The sequence below is a fragment of the Lipotes vexillifer genome, unplaced genomic scaffold, assembly GCF_000442215.2.
Source record: "Lipotes vexillifer unplaced genomic scaffold, Lipotes_vexillifer_v1.1 scaffold809, whole genome shotgun sequence".
Classification (NCBI taxonomy): Eukaryota; Metazoa; Chordata; class Mammalia; order Artiodactyla; family Lipotidae; genus Lipotes; species Lipotes vexillifer.
In genome coordinates, this window is record NW_006788521.1 from 678,535 (window position 1) to 703,616 (window position 25,082).

At 36.3% G+C, this 25,082-nt stretch overlaps 1 protein-coding gene across 1 annotated transcript in view; it reads left to right on the forward strand.

The window, feature by feature from the left end:
• The window catches only part of ERP44 (endoplasmic reticulum protein 44), a 90,178-nt gene that overhangs the window by 26,448 nt on the left and 38,648 nt on the right, over nt 1–25,082 (forward strand). Inside the window, exons 2-4 of the mRNA XM_007461643.1 lie at nt 8,206–8,278; nt 10,033–10,072; nt 14,911–15,026. Coding sequence (XP_007461705.1) covers nt 8,206–8,278; nt 10,033–10,072; nt 14,911–15,026 — 229 coding nt within the window. The remainder of the gene's footprint in view (nt 1–8,205; nt 8,279–10,032; nt 10,073–14,910; nt 15,027–25,082) is intronic.

Consider the following 25,082-nt stretch of genomic DNA (forward strand, 5'->3'; position numbering starts at 1 on the left):
TCCCCTGCATCGGCAGGCGGACTCTCAACCACTGCGCCACCAGGGAAGCCCTCTATGGTTGTTTTTACTGGCAGAATTTGATTTTAGGGGTTATATTATTCATATTTGAATTATTTGTTTTTACATAGAGTTTGTTTTCCCAAACATGTCTGTGCCCACCATATTTTGAGTTATTTAATGAAGAAGGTTGTGACTGTTTTAATGTTTCTTTATAAAAGCAGATTGGTTCTGACTTGTCCAAAATGGGTTGCCCTGATATTATAGGAAGGTTGTATCACTGAGCAATTTAAGGGTTAAAGTGGCTTTCCAGTGCTGCTCTATACTTAGTCCTATTTTTCCCCTTTCTTTGAACTTCTGGTTCATTATAATGCTTCTGGGAATACTAACAGTGAGATGTGCCTTGATTGATACTCAGCTTCAATACAGTGCCTGTCAGCCTTTCTCTGGGGACCTTTCATATCTCTTAGCTCCTTGCAGCTAACTGCAGACCTCTGTGTTTCTGCTGCCTGCCAGCTTAATGCAAAACTGAGAGAGTAGTGGCCCCAGGGAGGAGAAGCTGCCTGGGTCCCACGGCATTGGGACTTCAGGTGGGAGGCTGATTTGTCAATCTGGATTAGAAATAGAAGGGAGCTGTTGCCTGGTACATTACTTATTTGTTGCTATAGAAGAGACATAGTTTGTAAAGGGCTTTGAGAATCTCCCAGCAGAAAGGCAGGTAAATGATAGATTTAGCAAAAATACACTAAGCTGTTACTGCAGAACTCCTAGCAGACGTAATGGCAGTTGAGAACAGTAATGCTGTAGGGAAGGAAACATCCTCTATTGAAGCTTCTATTTTGTGCCTTTAGTTTTCATGTAGAAATATCTATTCAAGCAGAAGGCAGTATACTTTGAAAAATTAACATCAATGTAGATTTCTAATGAGATTTTAGATTCCACATTTTTCTAAAATCACAGTATTACGCATCTCAGTACAGAATTCTCACGAATGAGTATTACTGTATTCATATTTGAGGACCAAAAACATTGTACAAGGTTTAAAATGAATTTACATGCTTGTAGAGTCAAGAGTTTTGTTCTCTAAGGCAGTGGTACTTAATATGCATAGGAATCACTTGGGGATCTTATAAAAATGGAGATTCCGTTTCAGTAGGTCTGGGGTGGGGCCTGCATTTCTCACAGACTCCTAGGTGATGCCAGTGCTGCTGGTTCAGGGACCACCATTTGAATGCAAGGTTTTAAGTATTGAGTTTTAAAAACAAACTCACCGACTTTCTGTTTTCTAAACTCATTTATACTAAGATATTCTAATAAAACCCTTAAAGTAAGGCCTAGCAAATGCTTTTGTGACTGTAAATCTTGCTATCAAATAATATTTAATAACCTCTTCTTCCTGGTACTTTATTAGCTTCTGGTCCTGAAAGTCGGAAATCATTTATTTTCATGACTGAATTAACAACCTTACAATGGAACAATACAAGACGTATTGGATTTTTATCCACTAACGTAGCATGGCTATTTTTAAGTGAGGGTATTCTATGTGCTGAAGTGTCTGGAAGTCATGCCAAGGAATAACTTGGGGAACTGGAAGAAGGTATTGCTGGGGATTCGTGACGGCTCTTAGACAGCAATATAGAGGGGTTTCTGCAGTGGGTGGGAAGATCACTTCTGAGATTCCCTCTAAATCTGAGTCTATGAATCATCACCTAGTATTGCGCTTTTCATCATTACATTATTAAAAACAAATTTTAATGCAGACTTTATTCCTATTTGATAACCTTATTTTCCTCAAACATGTTAAAAATATTTATTTTTATTTATATTTATATGGGAGGACTATTTATATTTATTTTTATTTATATTTATATGGGAGGACTATTCCCATTTCTGAACCCCTTTCCCCTATTTCTTACTTCTAACACCCTCCCTCTAAATTCTTAGTGTATTACCATAATCCACCCATTCATTCACTTAGTACATCTTTGAGTGCCCATTGTGTACTGGTAGGGTACTGTAGTAGGTGATATGCGGGGTACAAAATTGAATAAGGAACAGTCTCTACTTTCAAGGTACTCAGAGTCTCCTAGAGGAGGTAAGATGGCACAAATAATCTGTGTGAAAAATAATATGTTAACACCCTAAGAAAGTGCTCTGGAGGTTCAGAGGAGAGAGAAATTAATCACTCTTGTCTGGGACCATCAGGAAAGGCTTCATAGAAAAGATAGCATTTGAATTGGGTCTTGAAAACTAGATAAGCTTTCCTAGCTGTTTCAAGCAGAGGAAACTACATGAGCCAAGTATGGAGGCACGAGACTAAGATGATACGTTTTAGGAATTGCAAGTACTAAGACCCCTTGCATTCTTGGATTTGTGACTTAGAGGATTTGGACCATTTGTGAGTGACCCTTGAAGGGTCATGTAGTAATTTTTCTGAGTTACTGATTTTATTCCCTTCCTAAGAGCCTAATGTTTCAAGTCAATGACTGAGGCTAGTGATTGGTTTAGCTTAGCATTCATATCTTGGCCCATCTTTATTTTTCTCTATTCATTCTCATCCCATTCTCATTTTACCGCATGTTATATGGGAGGACACTATATGCTTATTAATAATTTAGAATTTGTGAAGAGATTGTTATGGTTCCTCTCAGTTGCCAAGAGTCTACTGCAAATAGGGTGACCATATATATGATTTATTGCCAAAACTGGGACACTTTTGAAAGAGAGTGGTGCTATTAATAATATTCCAGGGCAACAGGCATATCCTGGGTTTGTCTCAAGCAAGCTAGTGTATATGGCCAACTAGAAAGTATGGTTACTCTAACTATAGTTCTTGTTAGTTGGAGTATAGACTATGGATGGGGAGCAGTACCATGTGATTTAGGAAGGCAAGTGCAGGCCAGTTTGTGAGTGGTCCTAAATGCAGGCTCAGTAGCTAGGCTTTTATACTGTAGACAGCGAAAAATGCTTGGAGTTCTTTTAGGGGCAGAGGAATTGATATATGCAAAGCAACATTGGAAAAGACTAGTCTGGACTCTGTGGGCAGGTTGGATTGAAGGGGGATATCGATTCAGAGAGTGTATAGTACTCCCCTTTAAGGGTATATTCAAATGGTAACTACTCGAATGGTCTTAATGTACTAGGAAAATGTATTTATTTATTTTAAAAATTATGCTGAGCTTTAACAACTCGCTTCCAATATGTGTTATTATTGATTTTAGTTCGTACTTCTAAAGATCCTGTTAGGTTGGTGTTTTGTTCAACTAATGTTTTTTTCAAAAGAGGAATAGCACTGGGGCCTAGCAGTGAATGCCGGAGCATTTTGTATGTGTTCGTATTATAGCATGTTTATGTGTTAATATTGTAGCAATTAAAGTTTGACCTAACATTGACAGAGAGTGCATAGTAAAAAATCTTCCCAAGATTTATTTCTAAAATACTTTTTTTTTAAATCACGTAACCGACTTTTCATTGTATCTTGTTTCAAACTGATGTCTAATTTAGAGAGAATTTTGATTTTGCAGTAACTCCCACTTCCCTAACCTACATTTTTCCTTTTTTTATCCTCATGGAGTAGGTTGGCTTTTGAGAAAGAAAAGGCATTTTCTACCAGGAAAACCAGATAAAGCATCATGGAAGAGGGAATCAATCCTTGAAGGATTGATTATGCAGTAATGGAGAAGAGGACATTCCACATAGAGGAGACCATGTATGCAAAGAGAAGGAAGCAGAAAAATTGTGGGGCATATTTTGGGAAAAGCAACCGGCTACTGGGTGGCTTAAAAAATGCTGTGGAAATACAGCTAGTGCACTGGCATGACCAGCCAGTTAGGTGGTCATGAAGGATACAGGGAAATTAAAGGAAAGGAAAGCTTTTTTAGTTCCCAAAGATATCTCAATGTTTAAAAACCATCTAATGGAAGAAAATATACTTACTTGCTAAAGAAGCTCCTATTTATTTATTAAATTTTAAAAAAATTATACAATTTTAAAGGTTACTTTCCATTTACAGTTACTACAAAATACTGGGTATATTCCCTGTGTTGTACAGTACATACTTGAGCCTATCTTACACCCAATAGCTTGTACCTCCCACTCCCCCACCCCTATATTGCCCTGCCTACCCCCCAGCCCCCGCACTGGTAACCACTAGTTTGTTTTCTATATCTGCTGAGTCTAAAGAAGCTCCTATTTAAAGCTAGCCTTTCACTTTATTTATTTATTTTTTAATGAATTTGGGTGCAGTGTTTACCATTTACTATGTGCCTTTTATGTAAGATCATATGTAGACATATCTCAGACTGAAATGTTTAATATTTTGTACAATAAATGCATGTGGAAGGAATTATCTAATGAATTATAGAAGATTATTGGAGATGCTTCTCGGTTTTCTTGGCAAGAAAATGAGCTAATGAACTGAAGAGAGTGACCAGTTTGTAAAATATTTCATAAGTTTATGTCTGTATATTTACATATATTGTAATATTCCATCATTAGAGGCTAAATTCTCCATGACTATTAAGATCTATGGAAAATTTCTGTGTAGGTTTTAGTTTAGTTTGGTTAGTTTAGTTTAGTTGTTTCTTTAAAAAAAAATTAAAAGTTTACTTCAAGTCTAAATTTAAAAATTAAATGATTTCCCTCCTCCCTTCCTGGTTTAGAGCTACTTGTCTTTATTTTACTTAAGCACTACAGCATTTGACACATAAAGGTGTTTCCCCAGGAGAATATTGTTTCTGCCCGGGGCTGACATGAAAAGAAACGATTTGTCAGACTAGTGGAGCTTGCTAACAATTCAAATAAACAACCTGTCTTTCCCTTCATACTGCATATTAATAGAAATGTTAATGATAAACTGCCTCTTTTACACCCTACAGGGAGGAGAGATTATTGGGTCAGAGACAGTTTTCTTGCTTTGGGCCCTCTTAAACACAGCTGTTAACAGAATCCTTCTTACCAGTTGCATGCTTATTAGCACAGTGTTTCTTACATAATGGTTATGTTTAATACAGCCAAATTGATTGTGCCTCATTTTTGTCATTATCTAATATGTAAAAAGCAATTAAATTTAGAATATACTTCTCTGGAAACATGTATTTTGATAGGCAGTAAGTAACTCTTCAAAAATGGGCTTCCTTGGATTATACAGCTGAAGGCCACGATCATATCTGTATTTATCACTTTTTTCTCCCCTCCTTACCACCACCACTAGTTTGAGCTCCTTGAGATAGAGTATGCATGCTATGCCTTATGGATTTGTGCCCTCAGTACCTAGCAGACACTGTAAATGACTGTCAAGTTATTTAATGATTTGAGTTTGATAATGACCAACTTTGTTGCTTTATTTTTACGTGGTCTTCTTGAATTTTTCTTCAGCATACAATCCACTCTAAAATCTTCCTTTATCAATATAATTGTTAGAAACAAGACAACAGGCCCCAAATGGAGTTGCTAATGCTAAGCCCCACATCACCAAACTGAGGCTTAATTTACAGTTTAGGCTCTTCCAGAAATGGAATCTAAAGCAGTCAATCAGGAGTCTCCTGATCAGCACATGTTAGGTAATCTGCCAGATAGACCCCTTGCCATCCTCTAAAGGAAATTAACTTTGCAATAAACAATCCAATTTTTTTGCCTAGTATAACGTCCTTGTTCCTGCTCCCCTCTGCCTATAAAAGTCTGATATTTTGTACAGCTCCTTGGAGCTCCTTTCTATCTGCTAGATTGGATGCTGTGTGCTTCAAATTGATTTCTGCTCATATAAACCCTTAAACATTTTAATACGCTTCAGTTTATCTTCTGAAAGTTTATATAGTTGTCTAGAGCTGGTCATACACTGATGTGGGAAGGATCTGTTAATTGAGGTATGGGTAGTAAGTAATGACTAGTGAGGGAAGTCTGATCTTTCCAGTTGATTTTTGAGGTATTGAAAATAATGAAATTAGTTATAGAAGTAAAATATTCAGGGATTTTAAGTTATCTAGCTTACTTTTAGGAGAGTATAATTTACTGGTTGCTAACAGAAATAATGTCAGCTATTGGCTACACTATTATGGTAACTTGAAAATAAGACTGGTATTATTCTTAGGTTTTTTCTAAGAAAAGAATGAATTTATAGAAATATTTCAAATAATTAGCTGGGCTTATTTACCTACCAGCATCAACATGTCTCTTTATACTATTCAGAAATTGAATTGTTGGTGAATTATAAAATTTTGAGTTGTAACTGTTGTGAGTACCAAAAGTGTCCATGAAATGAGTGGGCAGAGGAGTGTCTTCAGTACCTTGATCGGGGCCTAATGTTAATTGTCACTTGATAAAGAGCAGTGGTTCAGCGAATGGATTTCCATGTATAAACGGGATTGAACAAAAAACTGTCCAGGCATCAAATGGGCGCAACCTAAATGTCCATCAACAGAGGAATGAATAAAGAAGATGTGGTACATACATACAATGGAATATTACTCAGCCATAAAAAAGAACAAAATAATGCCATTTGCAGCAACATGGATGGACCTAGAGATTGTCATACTGAGTGAAGTAAGTCAGACAGAGAAAGACAAATATCATATGATATTGCTTATATGTGGAACAAAAAAAATGGTACAAATGAACTTATTTACAAAACAGAAATAGAGTCACAGATGTAGAAAACAAACTTATGGTTACCAGGTAGTGGGGGATAAATTGGGAGATTGGGATTGACATATATATACTACTATATACAAAATAGAAACCTAGGGAATTTCCTGGTGGTTCAGTGGTTAGGAGGCCGCGCTTCCACTGCAGGGGGCACGAGTTCTATCCCTGGTGGGGGAACTAAGATCCTGCGTGCTGTGAGGTACAGCCAAAAAAAAAGAGAGAGAAAAGAAAAAATAGATGACTAATAAGGACCTACTGCATAACTCTAGTCAGTACTCTGAAATGACCTATATGGAAAAAGAATCTAAAAAAGAGTGAATATATGTATATGTATAACTGATTCACTTTGCTGTACACCTGAAACTAGCACAACATTGTAAATCAACTATAGTCCAATAAGAATTTAAAAAAACAAAAAACAAATAGCAACATCAACATGGGTAATCCTGTTTATACTTTTGGGCCAAATGTAAGTTTCAAATCTTTCCTTATAGCTTGCTGCCAAAGCAGATGTGTGTCTCTTTTTGAAATTAAATACTTAGTTTCTACCTTTATCCTCTATGCTGATTTTGTATGTATTCATTCCTTGCTTGATTTTATTTTTCATGGCCTTGTTCACCAGTCCCACCAAGTACGATGCTGAAACATCTCTTTCACTCATTGTATTAGATATTATCAAACTGCTTACTGCATTAGAGACAATACACGATTTATTTGATTTTGTTGTTGTAACTTAATGCTTGTTTCTCCATTAGACAATAAACTTTCTGAGTGCAGAAAAAACAAAAACCCACAAAAAAACACATAATGTATTAAAGATGGAACCTAAAAATAAAATACACTAAATGCTACTTTTTAAAATAAGTAAGCAGTTGTTAGTTTAGTTTAAAATCATGCCTTTTCTTTGTTTTGCAGATGGCAAGCTGAGATTTTCTTTGAACACTAAGAAACACTAAGATTTTGATAAACTTGAACTTAGCGTTTTAGACACGTTAAAGTGGATGCACTTTACTGCTCTTAACTCTCTTTTTAATAACCTCTCACCTAACACATCGTAACCACCTGTAAGTGAAGACCAGGCAAGAAGGGCTTTTGGTTAACAATTTGAAAAGTCTTTCTTGAATTGTTCTTTTTATTATTTTGTTCTGTCTTAGAGACATAGTGGGATAGAATCGGCAAACTTAGCCTTGGTTTTATATTCTTTCAAAACTGTTAATAATCTGGCAAAATTTTTCTTGTGGCACCAGAGATAAAGTTGTTGAGAATATTAATTTAAAACAGTGAGTACATTTTTAATTTTGAAAATTGTTTGGAAACAATCTCTTTTATGTATTTAGAAGTATAGGAAATCTATTGAACCAGTTTCTAGGCTTGAGAAATTGTACTTCTACTCCACTGATCTTGTGAAGGGTTAGAATAGGTAATAAAGATTAAAACCAACTGATGGATAGTTTTTTAAATAGTGGAACCAACTTAATTCATAAATTTTCTTTTTCTTTTTAGACTTTCAGCATTATTTGCCTTTTGTGGAAACATTTATTAATTTCACATTTTTTAAATTTCCAGGTAACTTGGGTTCTTACCCCTGTAACCACTGAAATAACAAGTCTTGATACAGAGAATATAGATGACATTTTAAGTAAGTACCTTGATATTTTTAAAGTATACTTTCTTCTCTCTAAAGAGTTTATATACAAAAACAAAATAAAATCTCAGTTATCTAGAACAATTGAGGAGCCAGCATTCTGATTAATTCCATGGTATAGGGAATTAACTAAGCACTTTTGGTTTTAGTTTTTAGTAAAGTTTCTTAAAATGCATAAGTCTACTTTGCTGTGTTACCAGTAAACTTTTAGTCTTGTTTTGTTTCTTTGCCTTGTCATGAATACCACTCTTAACAATTCAGAGTATTTTGTTGCTTAGAGGCCAGCAGTTTCCACTCTGCAGTATTACATGTTAATGACCTTAGGACCCAGCTTACAATTTTTTTTTTGTCTTTTTTTTAGCTTTTAACTAAATCACCTACTCTGATCTCTTTTATTGTCATTGGTCCAATTAAGTTCAATAAGTGTCTTGCTTGTTTGCTGACAATGTGATTGTAGATACAGTTAACTTGGGGGAAAACATTTCTTGTTTTTAAAAGTAGTAGAGGGAAGGTGAAGATGTGGTTGATAGAAAAATCACAACTTAGAGGAGTTTTAAGAAATGTAGTGTGGATAAACGATGTCTTTTTTTTTTTTAAGCATTCCATTTCACCCACTGGTTTGAGCAAAACTAAAAATAGTAAGAGTTAAAAGGAGTTATTCATTGACCATCATATATTGTTTTGTGTTCTTGGAACTGGTTTTAAATGCTAGAAAGTCTGTTCCCATATTATGGTATCTCTTTAGAGAAAGGGTGCTATAAACTTGAGCCTGTATCAGTGTCACCTGGAGGACTTATTGTCAGTATTGCTAGGCCTGCCCCCCAGTTTCTGATAGAAATTGCTAGACCCCGCCTAAGAATTTGCATTTCTACAAGTTCCAGCATGATGCGGGTGCTTCTGGTCCCAGGGATCACAGTTTGTGAACCACACTGCTTTAGAGTAAATAGCAAGTAGAGAAAAAGGGTTTTGAAGGTAAACAAAGGAAAAAGAGAATTGAAACTTGCAAATCATCTTCACTCCTTTTATCTTTCAAATTCTAGAATATCTTTGTGGGTATGGTTTCTGTGTGTGTGTGTGTCTGTGTGTGTGTGTGTGTGTGAGAGTACTGAGTACTTGCGTTTATTTAAGTTTCTCTTTGTTAGGTTTAGGCAAAAGGAACAGATATATCTTTCTCATGTCTTCACATCCAGATATGCAAATAATACTGTTATATTTTACAACAGAGAATAACTGTTAAATGGGTAGGAACCAGAAAAGGTACCTCTTATGTAACACTGTTATTTGTAGATTACTTGTTGCAACTAGGTGGCATCTGAGTTTTAGAAATAGATTAGTTATACAAGTCTGTTCTCTGAAATAGGATTTTATTTGCAAAGCTCGGTTATTCATGAATATGGAAGGTCAAAAAATGGATTATTAAAATCCTAATCACTCCACTTTTTATGAGAGTGGGCTATTTAGAAGCTTACTTGCTTGATCTGGGTTTGATTCTCTGTTTATTTTATATTCGTTCAGTGGAGGTATTGAGATGGAGGACGATATAGAGAAAAGGAACAGGGACTTCCACAAATTATATAAGCTGTCCATGACTCTCTGTATGGGTTTCTGAGTGAAAGATAAGTTACTGTGTATTTTTAGTGAGCCTTTAAGAATGGAAAAAGACCATGATGAAAACCATATCTTTAATTATGTCATAATTATGTAGGCATGAGTAACTTAGGTTATTTGGTTTTGTTTTTCAATTTCAGACAATGCTGATGTTGCTTTAGTAAATTTTTATGCTGATTGGTAAGTAATATCTTATTTTTTTGGCGGGGGGGAGTGCATCATTAAGTTTTTTTAAAACTTTCTAGAGGTGATTTTTCTTTGCTAGAAAGGAGTAAGTGGGGAAGCCTCTTTTTTTTGTGAGACAATATTCCATATATAAAAATCAGTTAAGGTTCATTCAAAGATGAAGCAGCTCAATTTGGTGAGCATTTGTTTTGAGAGAAAATATACCTGATTCCATTATCCCACATTTTAAAATAAAAGCAGGTAACATAAAAACTCAGATCTCTCTGTCTCTCCCTCTTTGTCTCTCTCTCTCTCTCTCTCTCACACACACACACACACACACACACACACACACACACACACACACAAAATTACGTATTGCAATTCTCTTTTTCCTTACTGAGGAGTAAGGCAGTGTTTGGAGGTGAGGATGTGGGTGTGGCAAGTTTAGAAGGAAAAATAATGTTGACATTTTATAACATATACCATCTACCACTACTAACTACTTCTAGGAAGCCTTTACTCCTTTCCCTGTCTGAATTGGATTCTGTCTTATACGTTCATATAGTTCCCTATGTACCACATTCTTTTCTTGCTACATTGTTTTTTTTTTAACATCTTTATTGGAGTATAATTGCTTTACAATGTTGTGTTAGTTTCTGCTTTATAACAAAGTGAATCAGCTATACATATACATATATCCCCATATCTCCTCCCTCTTGCGTCTCCCTCCCACCCTCCCTATCCCACCCCTCTAGGTGGTCACAAAGCACCGAGCTGATCGAGCTGATCTCCCTGTGCTATGCGGCTGCTTCCCACTAGCTATTTATTTTACATTTGGTAGTGTATATATGTCCATGCTACTCTCTCACTTTGTCACAGCTTACCCCTCCCCATCCCCGTGTCCTCAAGTCCATTCTCTACGTCTGGGTCTTTATTCCTGTCCTTACCTCTTTGTTCATTAGAACCATTTTTTTGTTTGTTTTGTCTTGTCTTTCATCTTTGTGCTCTAGCAAACAGAGTTTGAGAGCAGAGATGTCTTACTTAGTATTCCCAGTATCTACAAGGGCATAATATGTAGCAGATGTTAAAGAATGTGGCATGGGGATAGGAAGAAGGGAGCTTCAGCTGGAGAGAAGTTTGAAACACTCACATGATCCTTATTCCTAGACAATCTGTATCTTATATGACCCTTTTTGGCTTACTACCTAGTAGATTCCACTATCCTACTTCAGGCCACAGTCCTGCAATTTACCTAGATTCCTGTGACAGTCTCCTAGTTTATTTCCTGTGCTTCTAGTCCTATGTGTCTCCCTTCTGTTCACTACAAAGTAAGCCGGAGTATGTTTCCTAAAGTGCAAATTGGATTAGTTTACACCTCGTCTTAAAACCCTTAAATGTTTTCTATTACCTTTGCCTAGGAGGCCCCTGATGACCTGGTCCCTTCCTTCCTCTGTAGCTATATCTCTTGCCTCTCTCCACTCCCACATTCTGTTCTGTTATACTGAATGTCTTTCAGTTTATGTAATATTCTGTATTCTTTCATCTTTGGACCTTTAGTCATGGTATTTTCTCTGTCTGAATGGATCTCTCTTCTCTTACCCACATGTTTACTTCCTTAAGTCAGAATCATCTTTCAAGTCTTGGATTAGATGCCACTTTCTCCAGGTCACCTTTCTACATCAGTACCCCTACCCCTACTCTTAAGTCAGGTTAGGAACCCTTTTTATATCTTCTCATAACACCACATACTTACCCAGTCATAACACTTGTATGCTGTGGTTTAGTTGGTACTTCCTTACTATATTAGTAGCTTTGTGAAAAATTACCATATCTATCTTTTTTCAACATGAACCCCCAAGCACTTTGCATAATACTTGGCAGATAAGTATTAACATAATAAATAAATATTTTATTTATTATATTATTTATTTATATTATTATTATATTATTTATTTATTATATTTATTAACAATAAATATTTACTGGATGAATGATGTATAGTATCTGTGCTTGAAGAACTTCAGTAAAATGTTGAAGATATACAGAGAAAATACCATTTATAAAATGTACAGCAAAAGGAAGCATTTTCTGAGGTGAATTAGGATTATCCAGATGTAACATTAGTCACAACATTTGGTAGAAGATTATTTAATTCATTCCACTTTAAAGATAAAACTGAGACCCAGAGGAGTGAAGTATTTCCCCACAGTCACCTGACTAGATTATGGCAGAGTTAAAACTAGAATGCAGTTATTTTGATGGAGGGATTTTGTGTGTTATAAGAAAAAGAAATAGAACATGCCACCGACCTTGTTGCAAAAAGTGAATTGGAAATGTGGAATAACTGCAGTTATTTGAGAAACATATTACCAAAGAATACCTGGAATTGTTCATAAATTAATACTCTTTTATTCAACTGAAAAAACTTGGGTAACTGACCATAGGACATAGACTTACACTGTGTGGCCTCAAAGGCTGGATTCTGAGTTCCCTCTGGAAGTTATGGATGTGGCACAGTTTAAGGAAGAATTCTCTAATAGATCTGCCTAAAAATATACCTGAGAGGACAATAAACCATAGTAGGAACTTAATAATGCTGTTATGTGCCAGACTCTACATATATTGCTTTTAATGCTCAGAACTACCCTGCAGGTAGGTATTATAATTTCCATTTTAGGTTGAGGAAATTGAGGCTCAGAAAGGTCAGACGGCTAGTAAGTGGTGGAACTGGGATTTAAACTCAGGTATGTCTGACTCCAAAGCTTATTTTTTCCCCCACTAGGTTATACTATTAGCAGGTGCCCCTAAATTGTCCCTGCAGAGACTTTTACCCATTTGGTTGCTTTGTAAAGGGTCGATTCAAGTACTAGATTGGAGATTGGATTCTGATGACCCTTAAGGCCCTGTTAATAGATCTATTTGCTTTGGTTGTGTTACTTTTATAAATGTAACTTTCCATATGTATGCAGGTACAGTAATATTGCAATTGAATTTTTATTTCATCTTCCCCTTTCACATTTTGGTATTAAAACTGATCCTATTTTAAACATGAATCTGTGCTTAAGTGCTTGCTGGGCAGTAAACTGGACAGTCCAGAAAGGAGCCGTTAATATCTGTCTTTACCTTGCCCATAAGCCAGGAGCCTGTCCACTGATTCTTTACTAGGCCATATCCTAATTCTTCAAGAAACCATTAATCAGTCCTTACCCCTTGCCTCCCTGGCCCTCTAGAACGCTATCTTCAGCAAACTGTAAGAACCCACAAACCTGTGGTCCTAGCCTCTCCAGTTCCTCCAGTCTATCAGTTTATTCATTTAACAGACATCTACTGAAATGCTTATTAGAATATGTAGTCAAATAAGACACGGTCCCTAATATCCGCAGACCCCACCCACCTATCCCAGATGGGAGAGATTTAAGAATGCTAAAAGAGGAAAGCCACTTGAAAGCAAGAGATTGAAGATACAGATTGTGTCTCCTTGGTATATTCTAGGACATCTCCTTAGGAAGTCAGGTGAGTGGGCTAGAAGAGTTACATACAGAAAGAAATAGGGAAGAAGTATAAAGTTTGTTTTCCTTTCACAGGCTTTAATAATATTTTTGTTGAATTATAGTTAATATGTATGACCTAATCACATGTGGATTAAAGAGCTCACAGGCTTCATTCAAGTAAATTTCTTGATGGCAAAGGGCTCAGGAAGCAATAGTAGCAATTATAGTTTTGTTGTTGTTGTTGTTAACAAATACTGCATACCTTTTTCATATGAGAATGACCATTGTAGCCCAGCTGCTTGTGTGCTGATTCTTATTCTTCTCTTTCTTATCAGGTCCCTTTAATGACCCGTAGAATATATTTGTGAAGTGGTTGGCCTGATTAAGGGGCAGTCAGAATTAGAGGTGTCAAGTTTCTGGAATATTGTGGGGTTTGTGCCCCTTTTAAAAGTAAAAGCAAAACAAAAACTACAGACAAAGGAAACATGGACAGGAAAGTCTCATTTGGGGATTAAAAAATTTTGCTCCTGAACTTAGTATATTTAATAGTTTATAGATACAAAAGCCCATTTTAACCAGAGGTAAATTTTGAGGGGGAAATTCACTCTATACCATATATCTTTTTTTTTTTTTTTTTGCGGTACACGGGCCTCTCACTGTTGTGGCCTCTCGCGTTGTGGAGCACAGGCTCCAGAGGCGCAGGCTCAGTGGCCATGGCTCACGGGCCCAGCCGCTCCACGGCATGTGGGATCCTCCCGGACCGGGGCACGAACCTGCATCCCCTGCACCGGCAGGCAGACTCTCAACTACTGCGCCACCAGGGAAGCCCCCATATATCATTTTTATAAAACTTATTTATTTAGTATGCTAACTTGCCTGTGAGATTTGACTGAACTTGTCAGGTGAATCAGTCTAATATTTGCAATAAGCTTACCATTTTAAAGATTTTGTAGTCTAAAAATATGTTCATTATTTGGAGAAAATGAATTTCCTTCATAAATGCCTGAGTCTTAGTAGTTACAAGTCCAAGTAGATACATCTTAGAGGGCTTATTTCAGACTTGTTTCATTGCTGCTGTGAGAGATCCTTAGCTTTGTGCTCCATAATATTGGCCATTTTCTTCCAGTAAAAGAAACCAGAATCTTTAAATTATTTGTCCAGTCTTTGAAATGGAATAGTCTTTGAATTCAAAATTGTTTTCCTCTCCAATGAATGACATCAGGATTCCTGAATTAACAGTGTGATTGTTAATTCTGTTTATTGTTATATGCTAAATATGAATGGATAACAACAGAAATATCAATAAAATTTTATTGCTTCTGATTTTCAGTTTTAATTGATATCCTCCTCTGTGCATAGGTGTCGTTTCAGCCAGATGTTGCACCCAATTTTTGAGGAAGCTTCCAATGTCATTAAGGAAGAATATCCAAATGAAAATCAAGTAGTGTTTGCCAGAGTTGATTGTGATCAGCACTGTAAGTACCTTATAGGAAGTCTGGAAGAAACTGTCCTGTCCCCACCTCTCCTACACACACACACACACACACACATACACACACTTTTTTTTTTTTTAATGCTCTGTTTTAAGTAGAGAACAAGCCAAAATGTTCTAGTGACCTTTGTTAAAATGTTAATGTTTAATCTTTTTGTACTTAAAACACTACTTTCCATTCTGCCTGTGTGAGGGATTAAAAAAATTTTTTTTCATTAAAATATAGTAGGGCAAGCATAGAGGTAGTAAATCATTTTGGTTTTCTACCAAAGCAAATACCAAAATCAATAAATAAAATTGAAATATAGTTTTAGGAAAGAAAAGGATTTCTGTTAGTTTTAGAATCATGCAAAAATACTATTTGTAGTAATTTCAGATAAAACAATCTCAGACTTTGGGGTGGTTTCTGTTGTTTAAAAGATTATACTAAGATTGTCTTAGACTGTCTTTGAGGTGTAATTTGCTGTAGTTACTGATTAAAAGTTTGTTGCAATGAGTTATTGGTAAGTTGCCCTGAATTACAGAACACTCCCATTGTGCAAATTTCCTATCCTTTATGTATCACCTGACAAGTAGAATTTGTGTGTGTGTGTGTGTGTGTGTGTGTGTGTGTGTGTGTGTGTGTGACATACAGAAGGCCAAGAGGCACATGAAAAGACGTTCAGCATCACTAATTATTAGAGAAATGCAAATCGAAACTACAGTGAGGTATTACCTCACACCAGTCAGAATGGCCATCATCAAAAAATCTACAAACAGTAATGCCGGAGAGGGTGTGGAGAAAAGGGAACCCTTTTGCATTGTTGGTGGGAATGTAGATTGATACAGCCACTGTGGAGAACAGTATGGAAGTTCCTTAAGAAACTAAAAATAGAACTACCATTTGACCCAGTAATCCCACTACTGGGCATATACCCTGAGAAAACCAGAATTCAAAAGGACACATGTACCCCAGTGTTCATTGCAGCACTATTTACAATAGCCAGGACATGGAAACAATCTAAATGTCAAATGATAGATGAATGGATAAAGAAGATGTGGTAACATATATACAATGGAATATTACTCAGCCATAAAAAGGAACAAAATTGGGTCATTTATAGAGATGTGGATGGACCTAGAGTCTGTCATACAGAGTGAAGTAAGCCAGAAAGAGAAAAACAAATATCATATATTAACGAATATATGTGGAATCTAGGAAAATGGTACAGCTGAACCTATTTGTAGGGCAGGAATAGAGATGTAGATGTAGAAAATTGACATGTGGACACAGGGTGGGAAGGGGAGGGTGGAACAAATTGGGAGATTAGGTTTTACATAAATACACTACCATGTGTAAAATAGATAGCTAATGGGAACCTGCTGTATAGCACATGGAGTTCAGCTTGGTGCTCTGTGACGACCTAGATGGGTGGGATGGAGGGCAGTGGGAGGGAGGTCCAAGAGGGAGGGGATATAGGTATACATATAGCTGATTCACTTCATTGTACAGCAGAAACCAACACAACATTGTAAAGCAATTTTACTCCAATTTAAAAAAATAATAAAAAAATGAAAGCTTGTTGCATTGAGTTATTGATAAGTTGTCCTGAATTATGGAACACTCCCGTTGTGCAAATTTCCTATCCTTTACATTTCACCTGACAAGTAGAATTCTGTGTGTGTGTGTGTGTGTGTGTGTACACTAACTTTTCACTTTGCTGATAAGGAAATGGAAATAAAGTGGCTTAACCAATGTCATACAGCCTACTATCTAGTCATGGCAGGCTTAGAATCCAGAACTCCTGACCAAATGCCTTCCTATACCTATTTGCTTCTTTTCTGTTCAATTCAACAAACGTTTTGGGGATTTTCTGGTAAAAAAAAATTCCAGAAATGGCTAACAACAGAGCATTTCAGAATCTTCTAAGCCATACCCCACATTTCTATCTGCCGTGGTTCATAACTAGATACGATGAAGGGAGCAATAAAGGGTTGTCAGTGCAAGCATGGCCTGCATTTCCACACTGCTTTCTGGATCTTTCCTCCCACCTTTCACTGACAGAGAACATGATGTTTTTGGTGTGGACTCTCATTTCAGATTTTTCTATTCCTTATGTATTTAATTAGACATTAAAGTACAGACAACAGTGCCTACTTTCACTGAATTTGGAGTATAAGATCTGAAATTACGCTCTCAAGCTTACAGTTATTAGAAAGAAAAATTAACTATTGTTGAACAATACATATCATTTATTCTACTTCTAGACATATTAACATATGAGATAAATTTGACATCATTGCTAGTAATTAAGTTCTCTTTTTATGGGAGTAAATAGCCATAGTTAAGATGTTTTTTTGATCCACCAGAGATATCTACAAAATTAGTTTTTTACTAATGAAAGTTATATCTGAGACATTGTGTATTTTCTCTAAATATTTTTTCCCTTCTGTGTAATTCTTCACTTTTTAAAGTGACATTATGAAATCCTTACTGATGATTTATTCATGTTTTCCACTCTTTCTTTGAGATTGTATGACAGACTGTACTTTGGGTAACCCCTCATGTGCAGGTGAATTATAGAGGTTTTGAACTGGAAGGACCGTAAGAGTCCTGTGGTCTGGAGAGAAATGCCTGTTAGGCACATAGTTCTTTGGTAGGATTTGCTTTTTAAAAAAAAGAAAAGATTTGTTGAAGTATAATTGACATATAATAAACTGTACAAGTTTAAATTATGCAATTTAATGTTTTGACACATGTATGCAGCTGTGAAACCATGATCACAGTCAAGATGTCAACATATCTGTCATCCTCCAAATTTTGCTTGTGCTCCTTTGTGGTCCCTCTCTTCCCCTGTCAATCCTCAGGGGACCATGGAACTGCTTTCTGTTACTATAGACTAGTTTGTATTTTCTAGGATTTTATATAAGTGAAATCATACATCATGTGTTCTTTGTGTGTGTGTGTGTGTGTTGTTGACTCAGCATGGTTATTTTGAGATGGTTACATGTATTATTCATTTTTATTATTGAGTGGCATTCCATTGTATGGCTATATACTATAATTTGTTTAACTATTCACCTGTTGACAGACATTTGGGTTGTTTCCATTTTCGGGCTATTATAAATAAAGCTTCTATGAACATTCAGATACAACTCTTTGTACACACGCTTTCATTTATCCTGGGCAAATACCTAAGTGTGAAATATATGGGTCTTATGGTAGGTGTATATTTAACTTTTTAAGAAACTGCCAAACTGTTTTCCAAAGTACTTGTATTATTTTACACATCTGCTAGCAGTGTATGAGTGTTCAAGTTGTTCCATATTCTTGCCAACATTTGGTATGGTCAATCTTTTTAATTTAGCAGATCTGTTAAATTATTAACAGGTGTAATAATTTCTTTTTTTTTTTTTGAACGCGGGCCTCTCACTGTTGTGGCCTCTCCAGTTGTGGAGCACAGGCTCCAGACGTGCAAGCTCAGCGGCCATGGCTTACGGGCCCAGCCACTCCGCGGCATGTGGGATCTTCCCAGACTGGGGCACGAACCCATGGCCCCTGCATCGGCAGGCGGACTCTTAACCACTGCGCCACCAGGGAAGCCCTGTAATAATTTCTTATAATAAATTCTTACTGGGTTTTGAGAACTCTTTATACAAGTTCTCTTTTACATGTGTAATTTGCAGATCTTTTTCTCCCTTTTTACTCTCTTAAGAGTGTCTTTAATTGTGCTAAAATACACAGAGCATAAAATTTACCATCTTTACCATTTTTAATTGTACAGTTCAGTAACATTAAGTATATTCACACTGCTGTACAACCAGTCCCCAGAACTGCATCCTGTGAAACTTAAATGCTATACTCATTAAACAACTCCCTATTTCCCCCTCCCCCTAGTTCCTGGTAACCACCATTCCTCTTTATTTTTCTATGAGTTTGACTATTCTAGATACCTGGTAAAAGTGGAATCATACAGCATTTGTCTTTTTGTGGCAGGCTTATTTCACTTAGCATAATGTCCTGAAGGTAATTCCATGTTGTCGCGTGTGTCAGAATTTCCTTCCATGTGATGGCTGAATGATATTCTGTTGTATGGCTATCCTACAACTTCTTTATCCATTTATCCATCGATGGACACTTAGGTTGTTTCCATGTCCTAGCTATTGTAAATAATGCTGCTGTGAACATAGGGGTGCAGGTATCTCTTCAACATACTGTTTTCATTTCCTTCAGATGTATACCCAGAAGTGGAATTGCTGGATCATATGATAGTTCTATTTTTTAATTTTTGAGGAATCACAATACTGCTTTCCAAAGCAGCTGTACCAATTTTTATATTCCTGCCAGCAGTGCCCAAGGGTTCTAATTTCTCCACATCCTTGCCAACACTTATTTTCTGTTTTTGAGATAACAGCCATCCTAAAGGGTGTGAAGTGATATTTCATCCTGGTTTTGATTTGCATTTCCCTAGTGATTAGTAATGTTGAGCATCTTTTCATGTGCTTCTTGGCCATTTGTATACCTTCTTTGGTGAAAAATCTGTTTGAGTCCTTTGCTCATTTTTTAATCCGTTTATTTTTTATTGTTGAGTTGTAGGTGTTCTTTGTATATTCTAGACATTAACCCTTTATCAGATAATAGGATTTATAAATATTTTCTTCCATTCCATAGGGTGCCTTTTCACTCTGTTGATTATGTCCTTTGCACAGAAGTTTTAAATTTTGACGTCCAGTTAATATGGTTTTACATTTATTGCCTTTACTTTTGGTGTCATATCCACGAAATTATTGCGACTCCAATGTCATGAATCTTTTCTCCCCTATTTTCTTTTTAGAGTATTAATCATTTAGGTGGTATGTTTAGGTCTTTACCAATTTCAAATTAATTTTCGTATATGGTGCAAGGTAAGGATCCAGTTTCGTTCTTTTGCATGTGGACATTCAGCTTTTCTAACACCATTTGTTGATGGACTATCCTTTCCCTATTGAATGACTTGACACCCTTGTCAAAATTCATTTGACCATATATGTGAGGGTTTATTTCTGGGCTCTCTGTTGTGTTCCATTGGTCAATGTGTCTATCTTTATGCCAGTACCACACTGTTTTTATTACTGTAGCTTTGTAATAAGTTTTGAAATCAGGAAGTGTGAGATCTCCAGTTTTGTTTGAGAGTATCTTCTGAAGGGCATATACTCTTAATTTTGATGGAGTACAATTTATCCTTTTACAAAATGGATTATATTTTTAAATTCTGTATCTCAGAAATCTTTGCCTCACCCAAGATCACAAAGATTTTCTGCTATGTTTTCTTTCATACATTTTATAGTGTGAAGTTTTACATTTAGGTCTATTATGCATTTGGAGTTAATTTTTACATGTGGCACAATGTATAGATTGGAATGCATTTTTTGCAAATAGTTATCAGGTTGTTCTGACATAATTTATTGAAAAGACTATCCTTTCTTCAATAAGTAACTTTGCATCTTTGTTAAAATCAACTGACCATATATATATGGATCTATTTCTAGTCTCTATTCTGTACTGGATATATTTGTCTATGATTTATTTGTTTATTTGTCTATGTTTACACCAATACCACACTTTCTAGATTACTATAGCTTTATCAGTGAGTCTTGAAGTCATTAGTGTAAATCTTACAACTTTGCAATTTTTTTCAGAGTGGTTTGGTTACTCTAGTTGCTTTGGATTTCTGTATGACTTTTAGAATCAGCTTGTTAATTTTTAGCCAAAGGGGGTGTTGGGGGGGAAGACTGCTGGGATTTTAATTGGGATTACTTTGAATCCTTAGATCACTTTGTGGAGAACTGTCATTTTGACACTATTGAATCTTCTAATTCATGAACATTGTATATCTCCCCATTTATTTAGGTCTTTTCAATTTCTCTTAGCAATGTTTTGCCGTTTTCAGCAATGTTTTAGTCTACATGTCTTTCACATCTTTGTCATATTTATCACTATTTATTTTTTGATGCTGTTGTAAATGATATTTTTAAAATAAACTTTTTATTTTTGGAACAAATGTAGAGATACAGAGAAGTTGCAGAGATAATACGGTGAGTTCCCTTATACTCCTTACCCAGTTTACCCTAATGTTTACATTTTACATTACCATGGTACATTTGTTAAAACTAAAATTTTTATTTCTGTTGTTTGTTGCTAGTATATAGAAATACAATTGATTTTTGTATAATGATCTTGTACACTGGTACTTATTAGTTCTAATAAGTTTTATGTAGATCCCATAGGATTTTCTACTTAGGCAGTTATACTGTTTGCAAATAAAAAGTTTTACTACTTACGGTCTTTATTTCCTTACAGTATTCTTTCCAGCCAAGTGTACCTACTTGCTGCTTCAGGATTAGTTTCTGTCAGGCAGAAGTTCTCTATGAAGCTTCCTAGCAGAACCAGAAGGTGACCTCAGAATCAAGATATCATCCTGCTCACATATGTGTTCTTATTAATCACCTGTCTGGCATTGTGGCAACCCACTCTGTCCTGCCTTCTGACACTTAAGTCTGTCTCTCTTGCTTCTCTGGCTCAGTGTGTCACCCAGAACTTCCATTCATAGTAATAGTGTTATTTCTTGGAAAAGGTCCTGTAAAAAGTTTTTAGTCAAATGGCTGGGAAAAACTATTGTTGATGTAGTGCTTACTTGGAGTTAGGCATGCTTTTTGAATGTATTATTTCAGTTATCTTCACCACTGAGATAGTGTTATGCATTTATTCCACAACATTTTTTTTTAATATGCCTGCCCTTTAGAATGCGTGTGGGAGGTTCTAGAGATATAGCCCCTAAGTTCTCCATCTGTTGTATTTAAGGTAGGGAACAGACAAAGTAGAAGAGAAGTAGAGGAAGAGAAAAAGGAAAAGGAAGTCAGGGCAATTAAAGAGACAGACTCAAGTTACACATAGAGGAGCAGCTCCCTCCTACAGCCCAGATAGCATTTGCCGCTGTGTCCCCACTTATCTTGCAGAGGACGGGTACTGTGTTTCATATTTGTCACAGATCTGACAATTGCCCTTTTAGTTTCTCCCAGCTGGGGGTCCCATGAAAGGAATCTCTACATCTCTGGTGAAGACATATTTATTATGGACTTATTAGAGGATTTCTTTTATACTGATCTTAGGGAATCCAAACTGGTGTATCTTTTTGTTACAGGTATTATACATTAAGAGTTTTAAGAATTTCATTTAAGATTCTAGTCTGTGGAAACAATTAGAAGTAGCAGCAGCAGCAGTAGTAATATTAATGATAATAATAATAATGATAAAATGTAAGCTTTATAAGAGCAAGAACCTTTTTACCCCTCTATCCCTAGCACTGGATTGGGGTGTCTAGCACATAATCTGTGTTTATTTATAGTTATTGAATAGATGGATGGATAAATAGTAGCCAGCATTTATGAACTATTAGTTTTATAGGTGCTTTGTTAAATACTTTAAATAGGTTATATCATTATCTCTCAACATACGGTAAAGTATTTTTTGCAGTATTTTGTCAAGTTTACTTGTCACTGATTATAAGGCACACTTTTATCTGTAACTGAAAAAAAAAACTGAGAAAAATTGAACTATGTTTTCTTTTTTTTTTTTTTAAAGAAGATGTTGGGGGTAGGAGTTTATTAATTAATTTATTTATTTTTGCTGTGTTTCGTCTTCGTTTCTGTGCGAGGGCTTTCTCTAGCTGTGGCAAGCGGGGGCCATTCTTCATCGCAGTGCGTGGGCCTCTCACTATGGCGGCCTCTCTTGTTGCGGAGCACAGGCTCCAGACGCGCAGGCTCAGTAGTTGTGGCTCACAGGCCTAGTTGCTCCGCGGCATGTGGGATCCTCCCAGACCAGAGCTCGAACCCATGTCCCCTGCATTAGCAGGCAAATTCTCAACCACTGCGCCACCAGGGAAGCCCTAGCACAATGTTTTCTTATCACTTAGGATTTTTATGTCTATCATAAGAACTATTTTAGAATTACTTAGTTCAGATTTTTTGTCATATCATTCATTTGTGTACCTAAAAAGGGAAGTAATTTATTCAAGTAATCCTGAAACAGTTTCACTTTCAGAATCTGACTCTTGTGCAATCACTTACCATTTCTTAGTCATTGATTTCTGTGGTTTTCCACACAATATTTATTGACTTCTGTGCCATTAAGAGTGTTGGTAGCACTCTTGATTAAAGAATGTTACTCTACTTTTTCTGGGATTTTCTTCCAAGCTGCTCATACCCATTCTGCAAGTATTGATGCTGAGACTTTACTGTTTGACTTACCTTAGAGTTCATTTTTTCTCAATTGAAACATGTCAACTGCTAGTTAAGCAGCTTTTATTCAAAGTCAGCAAGATATAATCAAAATGTTAATAGTGGTTTTCCCCAGTGGTAGTTGGATTACAAATGGTTGTTTCCTTTTTTTTGTAATTGTCTTTGTTTTCCAAAATTTCTACACACACAATTAAAACTTGCCTTTGCTTCAACTATGGATCATGATATCACTTTATCTAATCTTATGCAGCCTCTTTTGGAGAGTGTGAGAGTAGAATTCATCACTCTCTCTTGGTGGTCATGCTGCCTTAGATGTAGAAAGTCCCATGCATCTGCCCCTGGTGGGACCAGGTTCTGTGCTGCCCTCCAGTGGCTATAGGGTGTATAGCACTGAGCAAGAGACGCTCTTACATTATTTGCTGGCCAGTGCAGAACATTGACTCCCACTAACATTTTTAGGAATGTACTTTGTAATTGTCCTTGAATTAGGGAGCACTTGCTCCCAAATACCAGAGTTACTCACACTTGTCTGCCTTCCAATGCAACTTGAACCTTCCACATTAGAAATTGAGAAGGTTTTATAAGAGCTATACACAAATGAGACATTAAGAATAGGAAAATAATTATAGAGAACAATATTGTATTAACATCAAACTTACTAAGAGACTGGATCTTAATTATTCCCACCACAAAAAAAAATCATAATTATGTAAAGTGATAGGAGTGCTAGCTAACACTACAATGAGGATCATATTATAATATTGCAATATAGAAATGTAGCAAATCAACATGCTGTACACCTTAAATTTATATACAGTGTTATATGTCAACTATATTTCAGTAAAAAAAAAACGAGAAAATATACAGTGAAGAGTTCATGTGCATAAAATAAAACTTGGATGAGCACGTTTAGTCTGAATCCTGAGTAAGCTTATAGGCTTTGTTTGTAATTTTTCTGTTTAGGGTTTTATTTTGCTATTGTGTTTTTGTTTTGTTTTTTGTTTTGTTTTGTTTTACCACATTGTGGGAAGGCATGGTTTGGGAATGGAAAAAGTACATAGGCGGCAGTGGTCTTTATCCTGGAACCAGAACAGTAAGACCTTCCTGTTGAAATCATCTGCCTCTTTTACTATCTGACATGGATAATCATAGCAGAGAGGGACATTGCTGAGACAAGGGGAGAGGCATTTTCCCATTTGGAACCCTGCTGGGCATTAGGCAGGCAGGCTGGCAGGCAGAACCCATCAAGGCAAAGTAAGTGACCACTGAAGCAAAAGTACGTGCTAATTTTCCAGTCAGCGAGATGTTAACCTTCTTATTTTTTCTACTTTTTTTTTTTTTTTTCCTTGCGTTATGCGGGCCTCTCACTGTTGTGGCCTCTCCCATTTGCGGAGCACAGGCTCCGGACGCGCAGGCTCAGCGGCCATGGCTCACGGGCCCAGCCGCTCCGCGGCATGTGGGATCCTCCCGAAACGGGGCACGAACCCGCATCTCCTGCATCGGCAGGCGGACTCTCAAGCACTGCGCCACCAGGGAAGCCCGATGTTAACCTTCTTAAATTTATAATTCCTTTGACATCCATTTTAACATTTGATCCATCCAGTTAATAATAATAAAAAACCTCTCCATTTATTATACCCCTTAAGTCATTCTTTGTTATACTGTCAAAATGTCACATTGTAATTATCTTAAAATCACTTTTGACCAAAGCTTGTAAAAAGTCACCTTTATGTCTGAGATTATTGATCAATTTTAAGGTTTTTTTTTTTTTTTTTTTTTTTGG